Source organism: Octopus bimaculoides, chromosome 17, assembly GCF_001194135.2.
Source record: "Octopus bimaculoides isolate UCB-OBI-ISO-001 chromosome 17, ASM119413v2, whole genome shotgun sequence".
Taxonomy (NCBI): domain Eukaryota; kingdom Metazoa; phylum Mollusca; class Cephalopoda; order Octopoda; family Octopodidae; genus Octopus; species Octopus bimaculoides.
Window position 1 is genome coordinate 6,973,569 of NC_068997.1, and position 20,339 is coordinate 6,993,907.

At 35.6% G+C, this 20,339-nt stretch overlaps 1 protein-coding gene across 7 annotated transcripts in view; it reads right to left on the minus strand.

Moving 5' to 3' along the window:
• Window positions 1-20,339, minus strand: part of LOC106872491 (PP2C-like domain-containing protein CG9801) — a 107,074-nt gene that overhangs the window by 11,243 nt on the left and 75,492 nt on the right. For 5 of the 7 annotated variants that reach the window (XM_052974000.1, XM_014919506.2, XM_052973997.1 and 2 more), the window contains 4 exons: window positions 15,073-15,192; window positions 13,343-13,524; window positions 10,574-11,398; window positions 6,345-6,389 (listed from right to left, as the gene is read on the minus strand). In XM_052974000.1, the coding sequence (XP_052829960.1) occupies window positions 6,345-6,389; window positions 10,574-11,398; window positions 13,343-13,524; window positions 15,073-15,192 (1,172 nt within the window). The remainder of the gene's footprint in view (window positions 1-6,344; window positions 6,390-10,573; window positions 11,399-13,342; window positions 13,525-15,072; window positions 15,193-20,339) is intronic. The other 2 variants (XM_052974001.1, XM_052974002.1) reach the window with 1 other exon arrangement.

Below are 20,339 nucleotides of genomic sequence, written 5' to 3' on the forward strand. Positions count from 1 at the left end.
AGAGAGAGAGAGAGAGAGAGAGAGAGAGAGAGAGAGAGAGAGAGAGAGAAAGAGAGAGATAGCAATTTGGGCAAATCCTTAGAAATTCAAATAAAATACTTCTGGTATTTGTTTTGAATCTCAACACTGAGTTCAAATCCTAGTATCAAATTTTGCCTTGTATCCTTTTGCCATCAAATTACCATTCCAAGGACTGGCAGATCTGTCAGAACATCAGACCAGATGCCTTACAATAGCCGTTCCAGTTCCTTGCATTCTGATGGAAATGCCTCAATGCAACACAAAGGGCCAGGCTGCATTGGCCTCACATCCTCTTCTACAACAACATCACGAGCAGGGAGAGGGAAGAATTGCATTGTTGACAGTTCTAGTCTTTCTGAGAAATGTTGTTCTGGTCTGTGATTTGGAAAGGAACTTTCATGCTACAGATATTCAAGCTGTCTATAACAGATGATAAAGGTCACTGAAACATGTGCACGTGTGTGCACATGCATACACACATCACTGTATCAACCAGACTGTTGGATGTTGTTATACACTGCTGATCACAATGCACTTTGTGCATCTATGGCAGGAGACAAGAATGGGTCATACAATTGCATTCGACTTTGAAACACATGAATGCAAAGCAAATTTTTTAACCATTCAACAAAATGCTTATACTTATGGTTGATAAGTCCTTTCACAGCACTGAGTTGTGTCTATAACCAATGAATTTCATGCACACACAAAGCACAATCCACTCAATCAGAAAGAGGAACTGAAGAGTACAAAAAACTGATTGCTGCAAATAACGGCAGAATGAAGCAGAACATTCGATTGGTTTGTAAAAGTGAGATTAACTTTTGCGGGAGAGGCCTGCCTTTTAGCAAATTGTGTTACCCACTGATACAAAAACAAGCCAATCTGTTCAATGATGCTACTACCATCCCCCAAAGACTATGAAGCTGACAAAAAAGATGCTGAAAGGAAACTTAAAATAGACTTTCACATAGCTTACATTTTTTTTTGTTTTTTTTTCAAACTTGGTGAAATACCATCTTTGTATTATTATTGGAAGGAAAACTAGCAAAAGGATGTTGCAATGGAAAGAATGACAGTGAATGTGTTTGACAATATATAAACTGTGACACTTGATTGCTGAAGAACAGGTGAAGATTGTGGAACAGGTTTTTAAGGTTTGTGTACCAAAAATAGAATAGGATTACATTGTTTTTTAATGGCAGTTGCAATTGCAGACAAAGATTTGGCAATGGTAATAGGGCTTAAAATGTTATTGGTTACAATTTTATTTAGGAGGAATTGGGGATCCTGTTTACTTTTTGCCGGAATAGAAAAGAAAATGTCCACATCGGAATCTGATGAAAACTTGTGATAAGTTCATGTTGCATGCAAGCCTTCTTCAGCGAGAGAGACAAGCAGTGACATCTGCCTAGTCTCAGATATAATAACGAAGAAAAAAAAAAATGCTGTAAGATTTAAATCAGTACTATTTAGTTTGTAGTCCAATTGCTAATCTTGCAATTTTTGTACTTCTGTTACAATTAAAATAATCTGATTCAATTGACCTGAAACTGCTGGTAGCTTCCAGTCTTGACTAAAGTCTAACATGAAAGTACAATAATGTCTAAAGTGTCCTTTTCACAAGGTAATAGTACAGGGTTAGAGAGAGATTTGGCTACTCTTTCTTGAAGGTTGAATAACTCCATGTAGTGTTAATTATTGTCCAGTTTATAGTGGACATTATACTAGTGCTGGTCACTGTACAGTAGTGTTGATCACTGAACAATGTAGTACTGGTCATTGTACACAGTGTAATGCTGATAACTGTACAGTTTACAATGTGCACCAGACATAGTTTAGCAATGGTCGTTAAACTCAGTGTAGTGATGGACACTGTCTCTCATATTGCTTACTGTACGCAGTTTGGTATTGACTGTTGAGTGTAGTGTTGGCCATTGTACACAGTGTCATGCTGGTCACTGTACTTAGCATGGTATTAGTCTTTGTACTCTACTGCATACAGTGACCAACATCACATTAGTGTTGACCAATGAAAGAAACATTAGTCACTCATTCCATCTGGAGATTTGAGGTAGCACAATCTCATACTACTTATGTCTGGACAAAGAAGTCGGTCATTTTATACCTCCAACTGTTGATGTTGCAAAGGTTTGCTACCCCAAAATTATCTTAAATCGATTTCAATCGGACTGAGGTATTTTATTGCCAGAATCATAAGGAAACGGACATGAAATAGCTTCTCCATATCAAACATGCAAGGATAACCCCAGATTTCTTTTGTCCCTAAAGTCCTTTGGTGATTTTCTGGTGGCAACAGAGTAGAACTGTTACATTTGGGATCTCCTGGTCATGAAATTGCACAGATTAGGGAGTCATGTGATACTCATCAGCCATTTGGTCAGAGACAAAAGTGTTTTCAGCAGTGACCAGGGTAAAGGGTCATTCTATGCAAAGATCTGTTCTACTGAACTTGCATTAGAAGAAGATTAATACAGGTAGCTGAACCATAATCTGGTTCAGTTTCCCCAACTGGATCTCCACATCCGAAGGAGTCACATTTTCATAGATGAAAGAAACAGTATATAACTGAATTTGGATCTTGGAACACTGGGACTCAATGATGAACCAAACAGCTTTCAACTGAAACACTGGACAGTAACCATCTGTAGGGAATTGACACACTGCAATACTGACACAACTGCTCTTAATGAGATCAGATTAGCTGATGAAGAACAGCTGAAGAAGCATGGCAGTTGCTTTGCAATATCTAGTGGCCTGGTTGGTAAGCTACGTGAACTAATTACTAACATCATTGCAACGTTGATGGCTCTCCACTTAAAGCTAGCTTACAGACTAACATTCATCAGTGCATGTGTGTCCACACAGGATGCTAACATAAAAGAAAATGAGGAATTTTATGTTTAGTGTCTTTTACAGCATTCCAAAACAAAGCAGAATCAGTGCCAAAGTTGAAAAAAATAAATGTTGGAGTGGCACAATTGGAAAGAATAACATGAAAGAAATTCAAATAGTATCCTGCTCGCAAATAAATGCAAGAAAGACAACATCTCCAACTGTTTTAACAAGAAAATTGATACAAGGATTCCTAACAACTTGTACAATCAAAACACTAAGATGTGATTGACTTGGGCTCATCATAAGACTTGTGATCATACACCTAATGTGTAATGAGAAGAACTGACAATTGCTGGACAAACCATCATTACAATAAATTAACATGACAATTCTACTCACTCCAAAATAATAACAACAAAAGAGTAACAAGACCAGCAGAAAATTAACACTGAATCCCTGGGGCTAATGCAGTTTCGCACCTCTCCTTGAAAAATGTATTTAAAATTAAAAAATTTTTTTGGTTTAGATGTTGGAGATTGTGAATAACCAAAAAAAATTTTTTTAACCCCCCCACAATTAAAATTTTTGATTTTGTTTACATTAAAGAGATTGTAGCAAATTGACGAACATATGCAAATCGAAATTAAATACAGACGAAAATCTTAAAGTGAAAAGAATTTTTTTTTTTTGCATATTCGTAATCTCCAACATCTAAAACATAGGAATCCCAAAAAAATTTTTTTTTTAAATGCATTTTTCAAGGAGAGGTGTGAAACTGCATTAGCCCTGAATCTCTTAAAGACCCAACAAAAGCAGAGAAACTTGTGCTATGCCATAAATGAGGAACTGTCATCCATCAGCTTAGAATATTGTTCTGAAAACACAGGATGGACTTTGAAGACTGGAATGGTTAAGTGTTGTCAGGAGTCTTTAGAAACTGACTGTCAGGCATGATACCAAAAGTTCAACATAGATTTAAAAATGATATAAAAAACTTATAACAGAACAACTTACTGAAAACAACCAATCACTGCAACATCATACAAAAGAACTTTCTTGACAACCTAATATATAAAAACATTGGCCTGACCCCGCAACACAAGTGAAACAAAGGTCTTGTACCAGCAATCACCAAACCCAACCATTCAGGCACATGAACAGATAGCGGGAAATGTAGAACACTTCCAGTACCCAAGTCACAAAACACAGATATAGAAAAGGAAATGCGACACTGAACAAAATGTAAACTTTGTTTACCCAAGAAGAAAATGGGTTTATAAAGATCCTCATAGAAGACAGATTACCAAACTTATTGTGTACCAGGCTCCAGGTTTATGATTAAACTCACTCTGAACCCTGGACGAATCATAGGTAGCATTTCAATGAAATGTCTGAGAAAAAGCATGCAGCTTCAACATAGAAGAGATGTTTGAACAATTGACGTCTCTTATTTTGAAACCATTATTTCATTCAGTTGGCCATGTCAAGAGAAAGCAGAACAATGGTTGCCCAAACAACTGCTTTATTCTCAGTTGAATGAAGGCAGGCACACACAAGGCAGATAAAAGAAGCTATCCAAAGACATATTGGAAGGAAAGGTAAAAAGTGTGCCATCAATGTGTAAAAGTAAGAAATGTAGTCCAGTGGTAACAAATCCTTTTTTTTGATGATGGCCCAACACTTTCTGACAGACGACACTGAATACCTCAACAATAAAAAACAAGTTTGGAAAACAACGTGAAGAGGACAACATTGTGTTCCAACAAATGTGTGGTTTGTGAATCCTCAGCAGTAAATATGGTGGATAATAATCTACCAAAGTATTACAGATAAAGACCACACAATCAACTGCATGATGCGGCATGATGTAGTTACTATACAAAATATATTATTAGTCATTGCACAGTGTGGTGTTAAATACTGCACACAGCGTGGTGTTAATTACTGCATACAACGTGTGTTAATTACTGCACACAGCGTGGTGTTAATTACTGCACACAGCGTGGTGTTAATTACTGCACACAGTGAGATTTTAATGCATATCGTTAAAAAGTTTGATGGTTTAAGATAGACTAAGAAGGATTTGTAACGCATGGTAACTGGAAGAATTAGAGTTGTGTCATTAAGAAGTTCACTTCAAAATTACATCATTCTGGGTTCATTCCCACTGCATAACACTTTGAGTAAATGTCTGCTATAGTCTTGGGTTAATCAATATTTTGTAATGAAATATGGCAGAGAGACACCATTGCTAAGCCAATCATACACACACACACACACACACACAAATCATCATTGCTTGCCATTAGAAATACAATAAATGAGTGATTGGATCATTGGAAACCTTTAAACAATGTTGTCTTTCACAAATTGTGATATAAAATAAAGATAACATAATGTTACACATACAACCGTAAGGGTATGGTTGTGTGGCAAAGAAGCTTGCTTCCCAACCACATAGTTCCGAGTTCAATCTCATTGCATGGCATTTTGGGTAAGTGCCTTTTACTATAGCCTCAGGCCAACCAAAGCCTTGTGAGTGGATTTGGTAGATGGAAACTGAAAGAAGCCCGTTGTATATATATATATATATGTGTGTGTGTGTGTGTGTGTGTGTGTGTCTCAACCATCGCATGACAACTGATGTTGGTGTGTTTACGTCCCTGTAACTTAGCAGTTTGGCATAAAGATCGATAGAATAAGTACTAGGCTTACAAAGAATAAGTCCTGGGTTGGATTCTTCAACCAAAGTAAAAGAATGTGTGTGTGTGTGTATGAAATTTACTGATGTATACTGGAGGTTACTAGTTCAGAAAACTTTCAAATGGTGTTTAATGAATGAAGCCCCTTGAGATATTGACTCTACAGTGGGTTAAAGGCACTCCCTTGTCATCATTGGAGACCTGTAACCAATGAAGGAATTGTTTACAAATTGTGACAAAATAAATATAAAGTGTCTTTTCTGTTTTTTTTTTTTTGAATAAGTCCACCATATTCCTGCTTGTTGTAAAGTGGCAATTAAAAGAAGTGGCTTCAGAAAGGGAATCCACTCATAAAGCATTGTCTCAAACACACACACACAATTCATGCCTCTAAGAAAGAAAAAAAAAAACAAATATAAAAACAATTTTGATGATGACAACGATAAAAAGAGCGGAGGAACGGATGGTGCTGTGCAGGCAAAGGAGGATGGGAAACATTGATTAGGGTGATTAGGTTCAATGTTGAGTGATATTAAGATTAGTGATGAATGGTGAAGAAAAAGGTGAGGATAAGTGAAAGAAGCCACGAGTTTAATATTGCTGGAATGTTGAGGGTGACCTTGTAGTGTCGAGTAAGAAATGGGGTTACAAACAACAGAAAAGGAGTGAGACAGAAGGGGAGTTAATGACAACTGAAATGTGAAAAAAAGAGGGAGTACAACATGAAATTATTTTGTTGGATCCAAGGAAGCATAAACTCACAGAAGAATTAAAAGGCAGAAAGGTGATTTCGCGGACCTCTTTAACCTATGTCACCAAGAAAAGGGGACAAAAAAGAGAAAAAAAAAAATGAAAAAAACACTAAGGGAAGAAGCTGTAACAATATAGCAAGTTGTTAAATAAGCAAAAAAAAAAAAAAAAAATTTCCATTTCAAATTAGTAATTGCTGTTGGATCTGTAATTAACAAAGCAGAGAAAGTTAATTAGTAAACAGCAAAGATTCAATGCAGAATGAAGGGTTAAGATAAAGGTTTTAAATCAGGGAGAAGTAATTATATGGTGTATATTTGTGTATGTAATGGTGGCAGGAGAGAGGGATTAAAGTATGATCTAGACTACTGGCTAAACCCCAAGCCTCTTCAAGGTAATCAAAGACATTCTAGTTGTGACCATCCTGTTAGTTTTGCATATCTAGAACTGTACTGTCTTAATATGTAGTTTTTGTTTGTTTGTTTTTTTTGAGATAGTATGAATACATGTAGACCATCAAGTAACCATGTGGAAGCTCTCTTGTTGGCTCACAGATTGTTGTTGTTATTCTTGGGTCTGACCATTCAACCCTATTGAAGCAAACATGTTGCAATGGTGACAAACCAAATCTTTGGGAACCATCAAGTGCAGCAGTTAAGATTTACAATACTTGAACTGGGCTCCAGTTTAGGATAAGGTTTGTCACTCGGTCATTTGGACATCCATTTTTATGTCTGCTTCTCCCCCATACTCATGCTAGCATGGGTTTGACAGATTTACATTGTTGAGGCATTGCTTTACAGTCAAATGCCCTCCCAGCCACTTATCCATACCCGTTTTCCAAGTAAGGCACTTTTTATTGCACATGTCTTTGAAAGACCAGAACGACTAAATGATTTGTTGACAAGGAATACCGTCTAGAGCTCAGAAATTTCTAACGAGATTGTAGAATGTAAGCACTCACACATAAAAACACCACATGATAGGCCTTGTATAGTTTTAAGCTTCCAAATTCACTCTAAAAGCATTGGTTAGCATTTGTGTGTGTGTGTGTGTGTGTGTGTGTGTGTGTGTGTGTTGAAAGTTGTCGTTTCTAATTCTTACATGAGATTCCCTGGGCAAAGTATTCCTCAAGAACATCATTACATCTTGTAGCGCTCAACTTTTGAAGTATAGGAATACAAACTCCATTACTTGTATAATTGGAAGAGCCTGCAGCTGTAAAATGTGCTGGCTCAACTAAATATTCATCAAACCCATGCCAGCATACAGAAAAAAAAAAAAAAAGGAAACAGACATAAATGAATGAACAAATGAACAATACATGACATGATGGTTGCATGAAAGCCATTGATTCATCATATCAGACTGGCAAAACTCATTCTGATGTCCACTGGCTCATCTATCCCATAGTATTTAGTCATTGACTGAGCAGGCAACATGTATTAACAATTCTGTTCAAAATAATGCCAGGGGTCACAACAGAGGTCAACAAGTTATACTTGCTTTTATTGTGTTTGGTTTTGATTCTTTTTGATTCTACGAATGGTTGTTGGTAACCACCACCAAACATAGAGCAGGTAGTACAACTGCTGCAGCAACTGTCTTGATGCAAAAGTCTCACAACTCAAACACCAAAGACAGAATGATTCGACCAAAAACACTCAATATTATCAAAGTAACAACCAAACCTTTCTAACATTTTTAAAATGGAGAGAACATGTGAGAAATCCTAAATTTCAGGAAAATATGGCCACAGTAAGGACAAGATGACCACACCTGAAAGATGACCACACCTGAAAGATGACCGAATAATGAGATTGTTCAGTACATCAGTACAGTATTTGTTTAATGCATGCAATTAATGTTAGTCTACACAGCTTGGTGACAGTGCACACTGTGTGGCAACAGAACATAGATGGGTTTTAGTTAATACAGTGCAACCTCGATTTACGAATGTCTCATTAAAAACAAAGCAGTTTATGAACAATTTTTCAAGCATAAAACATCTTGAGTGACAACCATTGTCTCAGCTGGAAATAATAGTTGACCGTAAGCTTACAGGACAAAGTGTCAGCTACCATTTGGCTTTTGCTCAATACACATCACAACTTGAATTTGTAGTGCCTTTTCTTAAATCTGCTTTAGGGAAAACAGTTTCAGTTTACGAACATTTCAGGTAACAAATGACCTTCAGGAATTAATTAAATCCGTAAACCAAGGTTTCATTGTAGATGCAGTGTGGTTTTAGTACATACGGTGTAGTGTTGGTTAATACATACAATGTGATATTATTTATTTCAGACAGTGTATAAGTATTAGTTAATGAATAGAATATGTTATATCAAAGTGTTGTATCTCTATTGTAGCTTCTTTAAAGTAGGGTTTATAATGTGTTGCGTGTAGTATTTCCATTGAGTATCTACTATAAAGTGAGTAGAAATAATTTATGACAAAGGAATGTAAATGCATTCTTTGCAAGCTCTAAAAGAAGGAAAATAGAAAGCAGAAGATAAAACCAAATAAATTAGAGAAGCTAAACAGAAATAAAAAGAAAAAAAAAACAAAAATTAAGAAAAAGACAATGCAAAAGAAAGTAAATAAATATATTCTTTAATATTTTATTAGGTAACTTTTGTTCTTTTTAATTTTTTGATCTTTTTAGAATTTTTAGTAGCAAACAGTTAAAAAAGCTCCAGTACAGTCATATAAAAGTCAGGCAAGTTTTCAGAACTTTGAAGCAGGCAAAAGAAAATTATAAAAGAAGGAACTTATAAAGATGAAAGTACAAAGAACAAAATTAAGGAAATTTTGATTTAAAGAAGAAAAGCAGAAAATAGGTGGGGGAGTGGGGGAGATAGACAATTGCATAAAATTGCAATTCATTTAAATAAATTTAACTGAACACACTCTCATTGTTCTACTGCTTTTAATTTTTTGACAATCCCCAGAAGGATTGTGTAATATTATGCAGAACTGTTCTTACTATCAAAGACTTAGACATTTTCCAGTCTAAACATGAACTGTTGTAATGACGACCAGGTTTTCATAAAACTTAAAATTCTGTTGTCAATGAGACAAGTTGGCACAAGATATTCAGAAAGTTTATAGACACAACAACAACATTGGAATGTGGTTCTCTATAAGTTTACTTTAGATGAAAGTGGAATATTATTAGCTGCTCAGGACTTAGGATTTGCTAACAAAGCAATTAAACTCATATTTATAGTATTTTTGTTTTGTTTTTTTGTTTTTTTTTAAGCTCAGGTTAGTTTAGAACTAAAATATTTAGTTTCTTTTTTAAATTAAAATCACTTTAAAATGTTTAAAATGTACTTCTTATAAGAAATACAGTTCTATTAATTTCAAATGAAAAATAATTTGAAATTTAAAAGTAGGACTGCAGAGAGGTAAACATGAAAATGATTTCAGTGTATGCGTATTATTGTTTTATGCTAAATTCAACTCCAGATGACAAACATATGTCAAAACTTACCTTTATCTTATGGCTAGAAACAGTCAAACATAAATTTGGCAAGAATAGTTTAAAGAATTTTGTTGTTGCTGTTTGGTTTTGTTTATATTGTTATTTCATTTTATTTTCCTTCTCAAATCAAAAAGGGCATTATTTCACTTTAGTTTGGATCAATTTCTTTTGGAAAATAAACAAAACACACATGCACACTCCTGTTTATATATCTTATCCGTGATTATGTACATAGTACAAGTAAACAAATACACACTGCATTCCCTTACTGCACATGTAAGCTTTGCTTCTCCCAACCAAATAGTCTAGCAGTTAATAAAGTTAAAGTTGCAGTTAAAGAAAAGATGAAGAAGTAAAGAACAACAGCAGCAGCAGCAGCAGCAGAAATTAAGAGGGATTAAAAAGGCTTGTTAGATCATACGGCTGATTCATAAGAAAACGTTTGATAGTAGAAAGGCTGGTTGTTGGGGTACGGTAGATTTGGAGAAGTAGGAGAGACTGGTGTATTGGCTTCAGATTCCTCTACAGAGTGAAAATGTTTGGAAGAGTTTTTCTTATGAAGAAACGGCAATGAAAATGTGAGTGGGGAAATAGGGGATGTGGGAGTGGCAGCAGAATTGCGAAGTTTGGAGAAGAATTTTTTAGGGTTAGATTTTTTAAAAACTGGGATGGAAATGGAGTTTGGATGAAAAAGATCTTTCTCATGATTGGAAGATGATGAAGATTCGGAACAGTCAATGTTTGGAGTACTGACCTTAACGGAATTGCTCTCCTTAATGAGCTCAATTTCCTCTTCCTCCTCATCTTCACCACAAATGCCCACTTCATAGGCAACAATTGAAGCATGATCAAGTTTGCCAGGAGCTTTAGACATCTGTTCAACAATTTGTGAGTCTCTACGCTTACGCTCCTTTGAAGTCATTTTTTTCTTTCTATATAACTCTGGATTTTCAAGAATTTTTCTTTTGGAATCAGTCAAAGTTAATACATGCTGCACAAGGGCCCCACAGAGTTCCTGAGCAGAACATGTCTCTTCAGTTAATAGTTCATGTTCATGAATTATCCGTTCCATTTCTTTTAGTGCATAGATATGTCGTTCTTGTGGTTCCATCATAGGTTTGTCTTCAAAAGTGTCAGGGGTCGTTGGCAAAGCATCATTAGAGTTGTTATCGGTATTCTTCCGTGGAATTGCAACTTTGGTGACAACAGGATCAAAGTTGTCTGATATCCCATCAGTTGTGAGGAAAACCACATCACCTTTATTCACAAAAGTCAAAGAGCAGGTGAGATTTTGTAATTCAGGGTTTTCTCCATCGACAGGACCAATTGCTCCCCCAGCATCACGGATATCACGTTCAGACGCTACATCATGAGAACCAACTGTTATTTCTCTAATTCCATTGTTTTTGCTGAAAACGTAGGCAAAACTGTCTCCAACATTAACACAACATACAGCAAAATCAGCAGAATTGTAGACTGGACAAATGAGGCAAACACATAATGTCGTTAAGCCCCCTTCTTTCTTTAAGATGGTTCTGTGAGCAGCATCCATAGATGTACGTAATATTTCCAATGCTTCCTACAAAGACATACCAAGAGTAAATAATATCAGATATTCTAGGATTAAAAAATTAAGAAATATAAAATAAAAAATGATTAACATTTTAAATATATAAATAAAATTTGAGAAGCCCAGAAGTCAGGGCTTTTAAAAACATTGAAACAATTCCGAATAATTTTTAATGTAGAATATTTGTACAAGAAAAATTACGTAACTCAGCATACAGAATTTGGATTAATAAAAAACTAATTTGCAGTAAAAATCTACGTAAAGGACATATAAATATGACATTGCAATTTCAACCTGATTTTGACAGATTTAGCTTTGGAACAGCCAGAAGTCTTGTTTTGCAGATCTGTAAATATTATAATATTAGGTTTAAATATTTGTCAATAATTATATGAGAAAAATTAAACAACCTTCTGATATTGACACAGATATTAACAATTTCAGACAGAATGGCATTTGGGAATCTAATCAAAAGTAAGGAGACCTGAAATTATGATCTTTTACTTGCTAAACCTGTTCTTCCTAAGAATTACAACTGAAAAATTATACCTAAGAGCAGGGCTAAATAAATGTTCTTATAATAGAACCAGCAACATTTCTTCTTCAGCCTTACCGATTCTTTGAAATGAAAAATATGACCAAATTTAATTCTAACTCGATCTTGAAAATAGTTTATTTTTCCTCTGTTTTCTAAAAATTAAGAGGAATTTATGAAATGACAAGTTTCCGAAAGGGGAAATAACTGTTGACAGACTAAATCTCTAGATCAACAGTAAAAATCCGAATAGCATTAGAGAAACTGTTATTATCTGCCGTCAGACTACCACTCCACGGTTCGATTCTGGTGGATATTTCCTACAATTAAACTACATGACTGACCTGGAACTTAAAAGTCTTGAATTGTCTTGAGAGAGAATTACCAACTGAATGCTTCTTGGTGGCCCAAACTCATGCCAAATGAATATTTAGGCTTCAAGCCAACACGGGAGCCTCTATGTAGTTACTCAACCTGGTAAAAATAGCAGCCAGATCAAACCCAATTCACTCTTTTAATATTTATAGACATTAAATTCCGCCGAGGTCAACTTTGCCTTTCATCCTTTCGGGGTTGATAAATTAAGTACCAGTTGCGTACTGGGGTTGATCTATTTGACTGCCCCCCTCCCCCAAAATTTCGAGCCTTGTGCCTAGAGTAGAAGAGAACATTTATAGGCATAACTGTTTTGACATCGAGTTTCATTAGTACAAAGTATTGAAATGTATATTAATAATATTATATAAGGCAAGAATCAAAAAAGAAAAACTAGAAATTAATAGTTATATAAAAATCATCACCATCATCATTTAACGTCTCTCTTCCATGCTGGCATGGGTTGGATGATTTGAGAGGAGCTGGTAAACCTGGGGACAGCAATAAGCTCTATTATCTGCTTTGGCAGGGTTTTTACAGTTGGATGCCCTTCCTAACACCAACCACTTTACAGAATAAACTGGGTGCTTTACATATGGCACCAGCATCATTTAAACTTTGACTCGCTCTCTCTTATAACTCTTTAGTTTAATCCAAGACAACCGCTTTAGTGCCAGTTGAACGATAAAAGACACCTGGTCTAAGCTGTAAAATGGTCGGTGCTAGGAGAAGCATCCAACCTTAGGAACCATGTCAAAAGTAATAACTCATACAACCATAAAGTAATCTGGTTTTCATATTTTGCAGATCGAATGGCAAAAGTCATTTTATATCACACATTGTATATACTGCCCTATAACTGGCAGAAATTACATTCCTAATAAGCTTATGGCTACCCAGGGAAAAAAACCCTTATATTAATAAGATTAAGGTATTGGGTGCCTGCTTAATGCATCTAATGTAAAAGATTTTACCAGCTGGACTTGCAGACTTTGTAGGCAAAGTGTAACTTCTTACATTTGCGTCACTCATAAACACCATACCTGTGTACTAGCTGGCTGGGTTTTCTCTTGAAACAGCTTACGATTAATATACTCCATGCTGCCATATAGGGCACAGCGGGCAGCCAGTCGAGACTTCTCACCCCAATTTACACCGTCGGCGATGAGCATTATGGCATTATTTTTTCGGCAACAAATTGCAAAAGCATCGGCAATTGGGTCACCTGAAAGATATTACAAGGGAGGTAATTACATATATTTTAAAATGAAAGTTCAAAGACAAAGGAAAAAAATGTTTAATACAAATTAAGTGATGATGTGGGTAAACGCGAATTATAATTCAAATAAAAGTGATAATGCAATGAATATTGGTAAAGAAGATAATAGAATGGTTGATAAACTGACACATAAATTAAAAATGGAATTTGATATACAGAAATTCAATATGTAAGTGATAAAACATTTCATGTGAAACTCATATTTTTTTCTACTCTAGACACAAAGCCCGAAATTTTGGGTGAGGGGGTCAGTTGATCAGATTATCCCCAGTACGTAACTGGTACTTAATTTATCGACCCCGAAAGGATGTAAAGGCAAAGTCGACCTCGGCGGAATTTGAACTCAGAACGTAAAGACAGATGAAATACTGCCAAGCATTTCGCCCGGCGTGCTAACGTTTGGCCAGCTCGCCGCCTTAATGTGAAACTAATATTGACGAGTATGGGAAAAAAAAAATAGTAAATCTCAAAATGTGGATGCCAGAGATATAGAAATATGAAGATTGCTATAAGTTTTAACAGGTATAAACATGAAGCATTTATTTACTGAAGGTTACCTGTTAGCTCCAGCTTTTATTGTTAAAGATTGGCTTTTGGTTCTATTATAGATTTATAAAAGTGTTTCACTAATTTGTAGGAATTCTCATAAATAAGATTATCTTCTTTGGTGAACACAGCAGATATTTCCACAGTTAACCCCTACTCACCATTAAAATGCCTTTTTCTTTTGGCAACAAAATTTTACAAGTTACCCATTTTATCATCATCATCATCAGCAGCAGCAGCAGCAGCAGTAGTAGTATAGGGGCATGTGCTGTAACAGCACATCACTGCCTCCACCATTTGTTGGTGATTCCCTATTTTTGGTGGATGATGTCTTTGTAGCACTTGGGTGTCAATCCTCCAGGCCATGGATTTGTTTGGGGTAGTTGTTGGTGGTGAGGGCTAAAATCCTACCACAATCTCTTTTAGTCGCTTTTTACAACGGAGAGGAAACTGATAAACCGGTCCCCACAGAGCCCTAGAGAAATGTGAAATGACACAATGTGCCACTTGGTCTGGGAACTGAACCCACAGTCTAACAATCATGTGTGCAACACCCTAACCACTAGGCCATACACCTTCACATTTTCTCATTACTTTACCTACTTAGAGGATAAGTATAAACACTTGGCAGATGTTCCAGCATATCTACTACCATCTTAGAATATAGAATGGCTCTGAATCAACAAGAACATGAGAAACAGGTCAACTGGGATAAGGCACAGACCTAGGGTTAAAAAAAAGGGAGCAATCTCTTACCAGGGAGTGTTTAATGTTGATTAATGCCAGGTCAACTCAGAACAAATGGACTTATGGCACACAGATGGCTTAATGTCTAGGTTCAAAATACAGATTTGCGGCTCCAGATTTAACAAAGCTTCACACCAAAATAATCCAAAATAAAATAAAATAAAATAAAAGAGAAAATAAATGCAGGAAAAAAAGACTTACCAGACATCTTCCCATAAATCGGATGTTGGTCGTATAACGAGATGCACAACCCATAAGCTCTTTGGTCTTTTTTGTTCCATGACTGTGCCCCTGCGACTTTGTGGAAGTTATCATTGCAATCTAAAATAAAATTAAAAAATACTTTTCTATAGAAAATAAATAATTTAGTCACTAAACATTAGGTTCATTGAAATAATCCACATGGCTTTGCATCTACAAAATCCCTTCTATTGCTGTGGACAGTAGAAGGGCTGCTCCTTTTGAGGACTGTGAACAATAAAAGATCAAAAGACATTGATAGCAGGGTTTACAGTCAAAATAGCTGTTTTGGACCCTGGCCAGGTCTTGATACAGCAAACTCATTCTGCCCTTTTGTATATCGTGGTCTATGTTGTCCAGTGTAGTTTTTTATTTGAGATTGTAAGGTGTTGCTATTTCTGGCAGTGTCTAGGTAATAGTCACTGTAGAAAACCTCTTTAGCTCTGCTTGACATGGAGGCATCTAATGAAATACTCACAACCCACAAGTCCAGTCACTTTGAATTATGTTTGACCAGTCTGACCAGTTTGATAGCTTCCAACTGTGGTCATCTGTCTTTTGCTGTAGACATACTGTCCTCTAAAAGTTAAGGCTTAATACTTGAAAAATAGGGAAGTTTGTTGAAGGAGATTCCACCAAAACATTGGACCAGGTTAAGTGATGTGAAAGCTAGCATGTTGGCTTCAGCTAAAACAGCTATATGAATAGTAGTAGTAGTAGTAGTAGTAGTAGTAGCAGCAGCAACAGCAGTTGTTGTTGTTGTTGTTGTTGTTCTAACAGGATGCTGCCAGTAGTTCTGGTCTGTAAAATGGTTATCTAATTGATAACACAATTTATGTTTTAAATATTAACCATTAGGATAGACGAAGATAAAATCGTTAAGAGGTTCTTGTGAATATCAGATTTCTCAAAATCTGAATTTAATTGCATGTAGTCAAGACTAAAGAAGCTGCATGCATCTGTGCAATAACATTTGCAGCTCATTCATTCCAATATTGGTTCTCAACTGACCTCCTTTAAACTATATTTCTCAAACAAAATCTAAATGTGCAATTGTTTTTCTTTGGTTTTGTTTTTTCTGTTGCATATCTTTCAAAAATAACAAATAATGATGTAATAGCTGTTGTTATTTTTCATTTTTTCTTTTAACAATAAAATTCAAAATGTTGAATTATTTTTGTTGTTCACTTTATAGATTTTTAAAGAAATTTCATACAGAAAAGACATTAACTAAAGTTAGATTATTTTAATCAAATATTTTAAAAAGAAGATCTTGTTTATTGTTCTGCTTCGTTTATTGTTCATATGCAAAAACATTTGCTTTATTAATCATTTTAGCTTTTCAACCACCTCCTTTTGCTAAACTGCCTTTTAAAGATAAACAATCGTTTTTTTTTTTTTAATTTATTTATTTATAATAATGATTTACATTAAACATGCATATAAATGGAGAGTTTATAAATGTGAATTGATGCTTTCTGAGATGGGACAAAATAAAATTGACATTTTCTTTTTTTAATGAAGTGAAAGAAAAAAATGTTATTAGACTTAAATAGAACTAGTCATGATAAAATTGACATCATTTCATTTGAAATTGAAAAAAAACGGCACTTATTAACTAGTGATATTAAAAATAATACAACGAAGACTGTTATTAGTCATTAAGCATATCAACTATGTTAATTCATTTGCTTATTTCATTTCCATAATGCTAGCATAGCTTATATTGGATTATATTAAAGACAATGTTTTATAGTTAGATATCCTTTCAGTTGCCAGTTTTTTAAGTAAGGGAATTTTTTTATTCCACTGGTCATTGAAAATATAAAGTGACCAGTCATAATGTTAACAAGGAATAAAAACATCACCATTTTGCGCATAAGCAAAACCATGGAATATAAACGTCATCCAGGGAGGCACAGGTACATATCATCATCATTTAACATCTGATTTCCATGTTGATACACACACACACACACACACACACATACATACATGACTGAATTTTTATTGTTTTTTTATCAATTTTTGTTAAGTATTTAAAGGACGTTTCTTTAAATATTTTTTTATTAAAAAGCAATAAGTAAAACAAATGAAAAAGAGATAGTTTCACCCACTCAGTTAATTGATTCCCTCACTTTCATAAATACAGAATGTTTATTCTGACAAGATTATTCAGAGGATCCAGCCAACCAGATGCCAATCTGACTTTCTCTATCTCTCTCTCTCTCTCTCTCACACATACACACACAATGGTAGAAGATAAAGATAAGCTGTTGCTTAAAGATAGAGTTTCTGCTTTACCAAATTCTTAACACATTAACAACTAATGAAGTAACTCGCACACAATAACAAAGACATGATGGTGCAGTCTTAGAACAGCCCTGATAAAAGAGAGCCATAATCAGATGTTCTGGGCATGGCCATATTATCCAATATGCTTCCCATTTTTCAAGATAATTTGAGGGAGATTTAACTGTTATTTCTAACAGATTGAGTGATTGCGTAGAGGTACCCTGTTCACTTGTTTGTATGGAGGAAATAATTGTTATATAATTACGTTGAAATAACTTATGAGAATAATGAAGTCAGTCAATGGGAATTATCTTATAATTTTCAATGAGTCACTGGATGACCAAATAATTTGTCTTTCAGTGTAGACCGAAGAAGGACTTGCAGACATGATGAGTGCAAATGAAGTGAAAATAGCTCCACCAAGAATCAATCTCAATTTGCATATTTGTACTTCCAAATTTTTCCATCTCCACATTGTTACTACCAAATTTTTCCACTCACCTCCGGCATTTGATTAAAGTCAATATACAAAGCACAGAATGAAAGTTTTGTTACACCCCCAACTATCACACACCAACATTCATTCATTATTATTTTTATTACTATTATTATTATTATTATTATTATTACTATTATTATTAGTAGTAGTAGTAGTGCCTGCATGGATTAGATGGAACTTTTCTTTAGCCAGAGTTTTTTTTTTTTACCTTCCTGTTGCCAATCCTCACCCGTTCCCAAGAACAGTGAATATTTTCTCTGTTCTAACAAACAGCAAACAGCTCAATGGGAAATCAGAATAAATATTAAAAAAAACATCAAAGAATTTAATAAGCAGTAGTTAGGTTATATTTGTGAATCTCTTCCACTACATCTGTCTTTTATTTTCTCTGGGGAAAGCAATGGTAAAGCAAGAGGAAATGGGAATGAGGCTCACTCCACCTAGAGGCATAGATAAAGGGGCACAAAATTTCCTCTGGCCTATCATGTCTGTTAATTATTAATATCCTGTACAAGACAACAGTTGACTGCATGTGACATTCACAGATGACAACATACCTAATCACCATGTATGAGTGTAATGCAGTTCTATATATACAAGAGTGTTCTAAAGTGTGTAGAATTTAGTGTAGAGTTCATATAGTTCATATAGTTCATATAGCATGTCTTTTGTTGATTCAAATTGAAGCTCTGTTGGTTGGTAGTTTAGTAGCTGGTCCTCAAGGCCTATCATCATTTCACTTAAACACACCAGATATTAGTGGTGTACATTACAGATCCCTAGATAGGTCTGTAATGTACACCAGATTAGAGACTAGCCCGACAAGATGCTAGACTAGGTACTAACCAGGAACAAGGTACATAGAAGAAAACAATGATATTCATATTAAGGCAAAATAAGGTCTCAGCATAAAACAATCTCACTTTTCAAGACAATTAGCTATTTATATTCAATGCTTCAAGTTTTACACTAAATTCTAATTAATTCAATTAAGGCACAGCTGTCCAGTTCAGAAGTCCTCTTCCCAATCACAGTTTTTTGGATGTCTTCTTTAATGATCTCGGATTGTTCCAGCCTTGTGAGTGATGATTGGTCAATTGAGATGTGTGTGGATGCCTATCAAATGACTTGTACATGATTTGGGATGATATGCTTAATCCCGGGTCCAGTAAATACACTGGGTACCTTCAGCCAGTTTCTCCACTGCTGCAAATATTCAGATCATATTTCAAGTCAGAATTATGGTACCCTGCAACCTGCCCCACTGTTAATATTGGAGGTTCAACAAAAAGATCACCGGTGCTGCCCTCCCTCAATTACAAAAACATTTCTTTGTCTAATCTTCTCCATATATACATGTCATGCCTAGAATTTTAGGTTTTCTTTTCTTTCTTTCTGAGATGAAAGCCGGTCCCTTGGGGCTATGTCTGTAGCTATTAAGGCTCACCTCAATGTAAAATGTCAGTTTTAAAACATCTGATGCTTATGAGGAGGAGGTAGACGAGTGGGGTGGGAACACTCTGTTGGTGTATTGAATGGTTAACATTAACCATTAGAAGTTAATAATTGTCAGGTACATTCAGAAGCAGACAATGGATAACAATGAGATTACAAGCTGAAATAGGTTTCCGTTGCATAAGCGGAGTATATACGTACGTACGGATGTATGTATGGAGAGAGAGAGAGAGAGAGAGAGGAGAGAGAGGGAAAGAGGTAAGTAAGAGGATGGAAGGAAGAAAGTGTAAATGTTTTTAGTTCAGAAATATTAGAAAGTGAAAGAGAAAAAGCTAAAGAAGTAGAAAAAGACAGAGACATAGGAAAAGGGGGGAAAAGAGAGACACTGGAAAGAGAAATGAAGAGGAGGAGAAAATAGAATAGTTACATAGAGTGGGGAGTAATTAGGGATGGAGAGAGAGAAGGAGGTAAAGAGAGAAACTGAGAGGGGAGAGAGAGAGAGAGAGAAAGAGAGAGAGAGAAAGAGAGAGAGTAAGGAGGTAAAGAAAGAACCTGAAAGAAGAGGGGAGAAAGAGAGAAGAGTGAGGTGGGGGAGTTAAAAAAGAGAGAGATAAAGAAAGAGAACAAAACAAACACTGCTCCCCCACCACCTCCACCTCCACAGTGTCAACAAAGCTGCCACCAGTCAATTTTGTGGTGCAGCAGAAGATTGCAGTTTCTGTTTATTGCCAGAATAAACAATGCCTGTTCCTGCCAAGTATTTTACTTCCCAAAGTTGTCTTCCCTAAGAAACATGATAACCCTGCCTTCTCAGCTGCTTGGAGGTACTCAGGTAACATCATCATCACCCCACCACCCCCAACCCCACCACACTATTCCACCCCCACCGTCACCACACTATCCCCCACCACCACCACACTTTGAAAGATTTCCAAACTTTGATGGACTGATTTTGCTGAATCATCATTACCACTGGTAC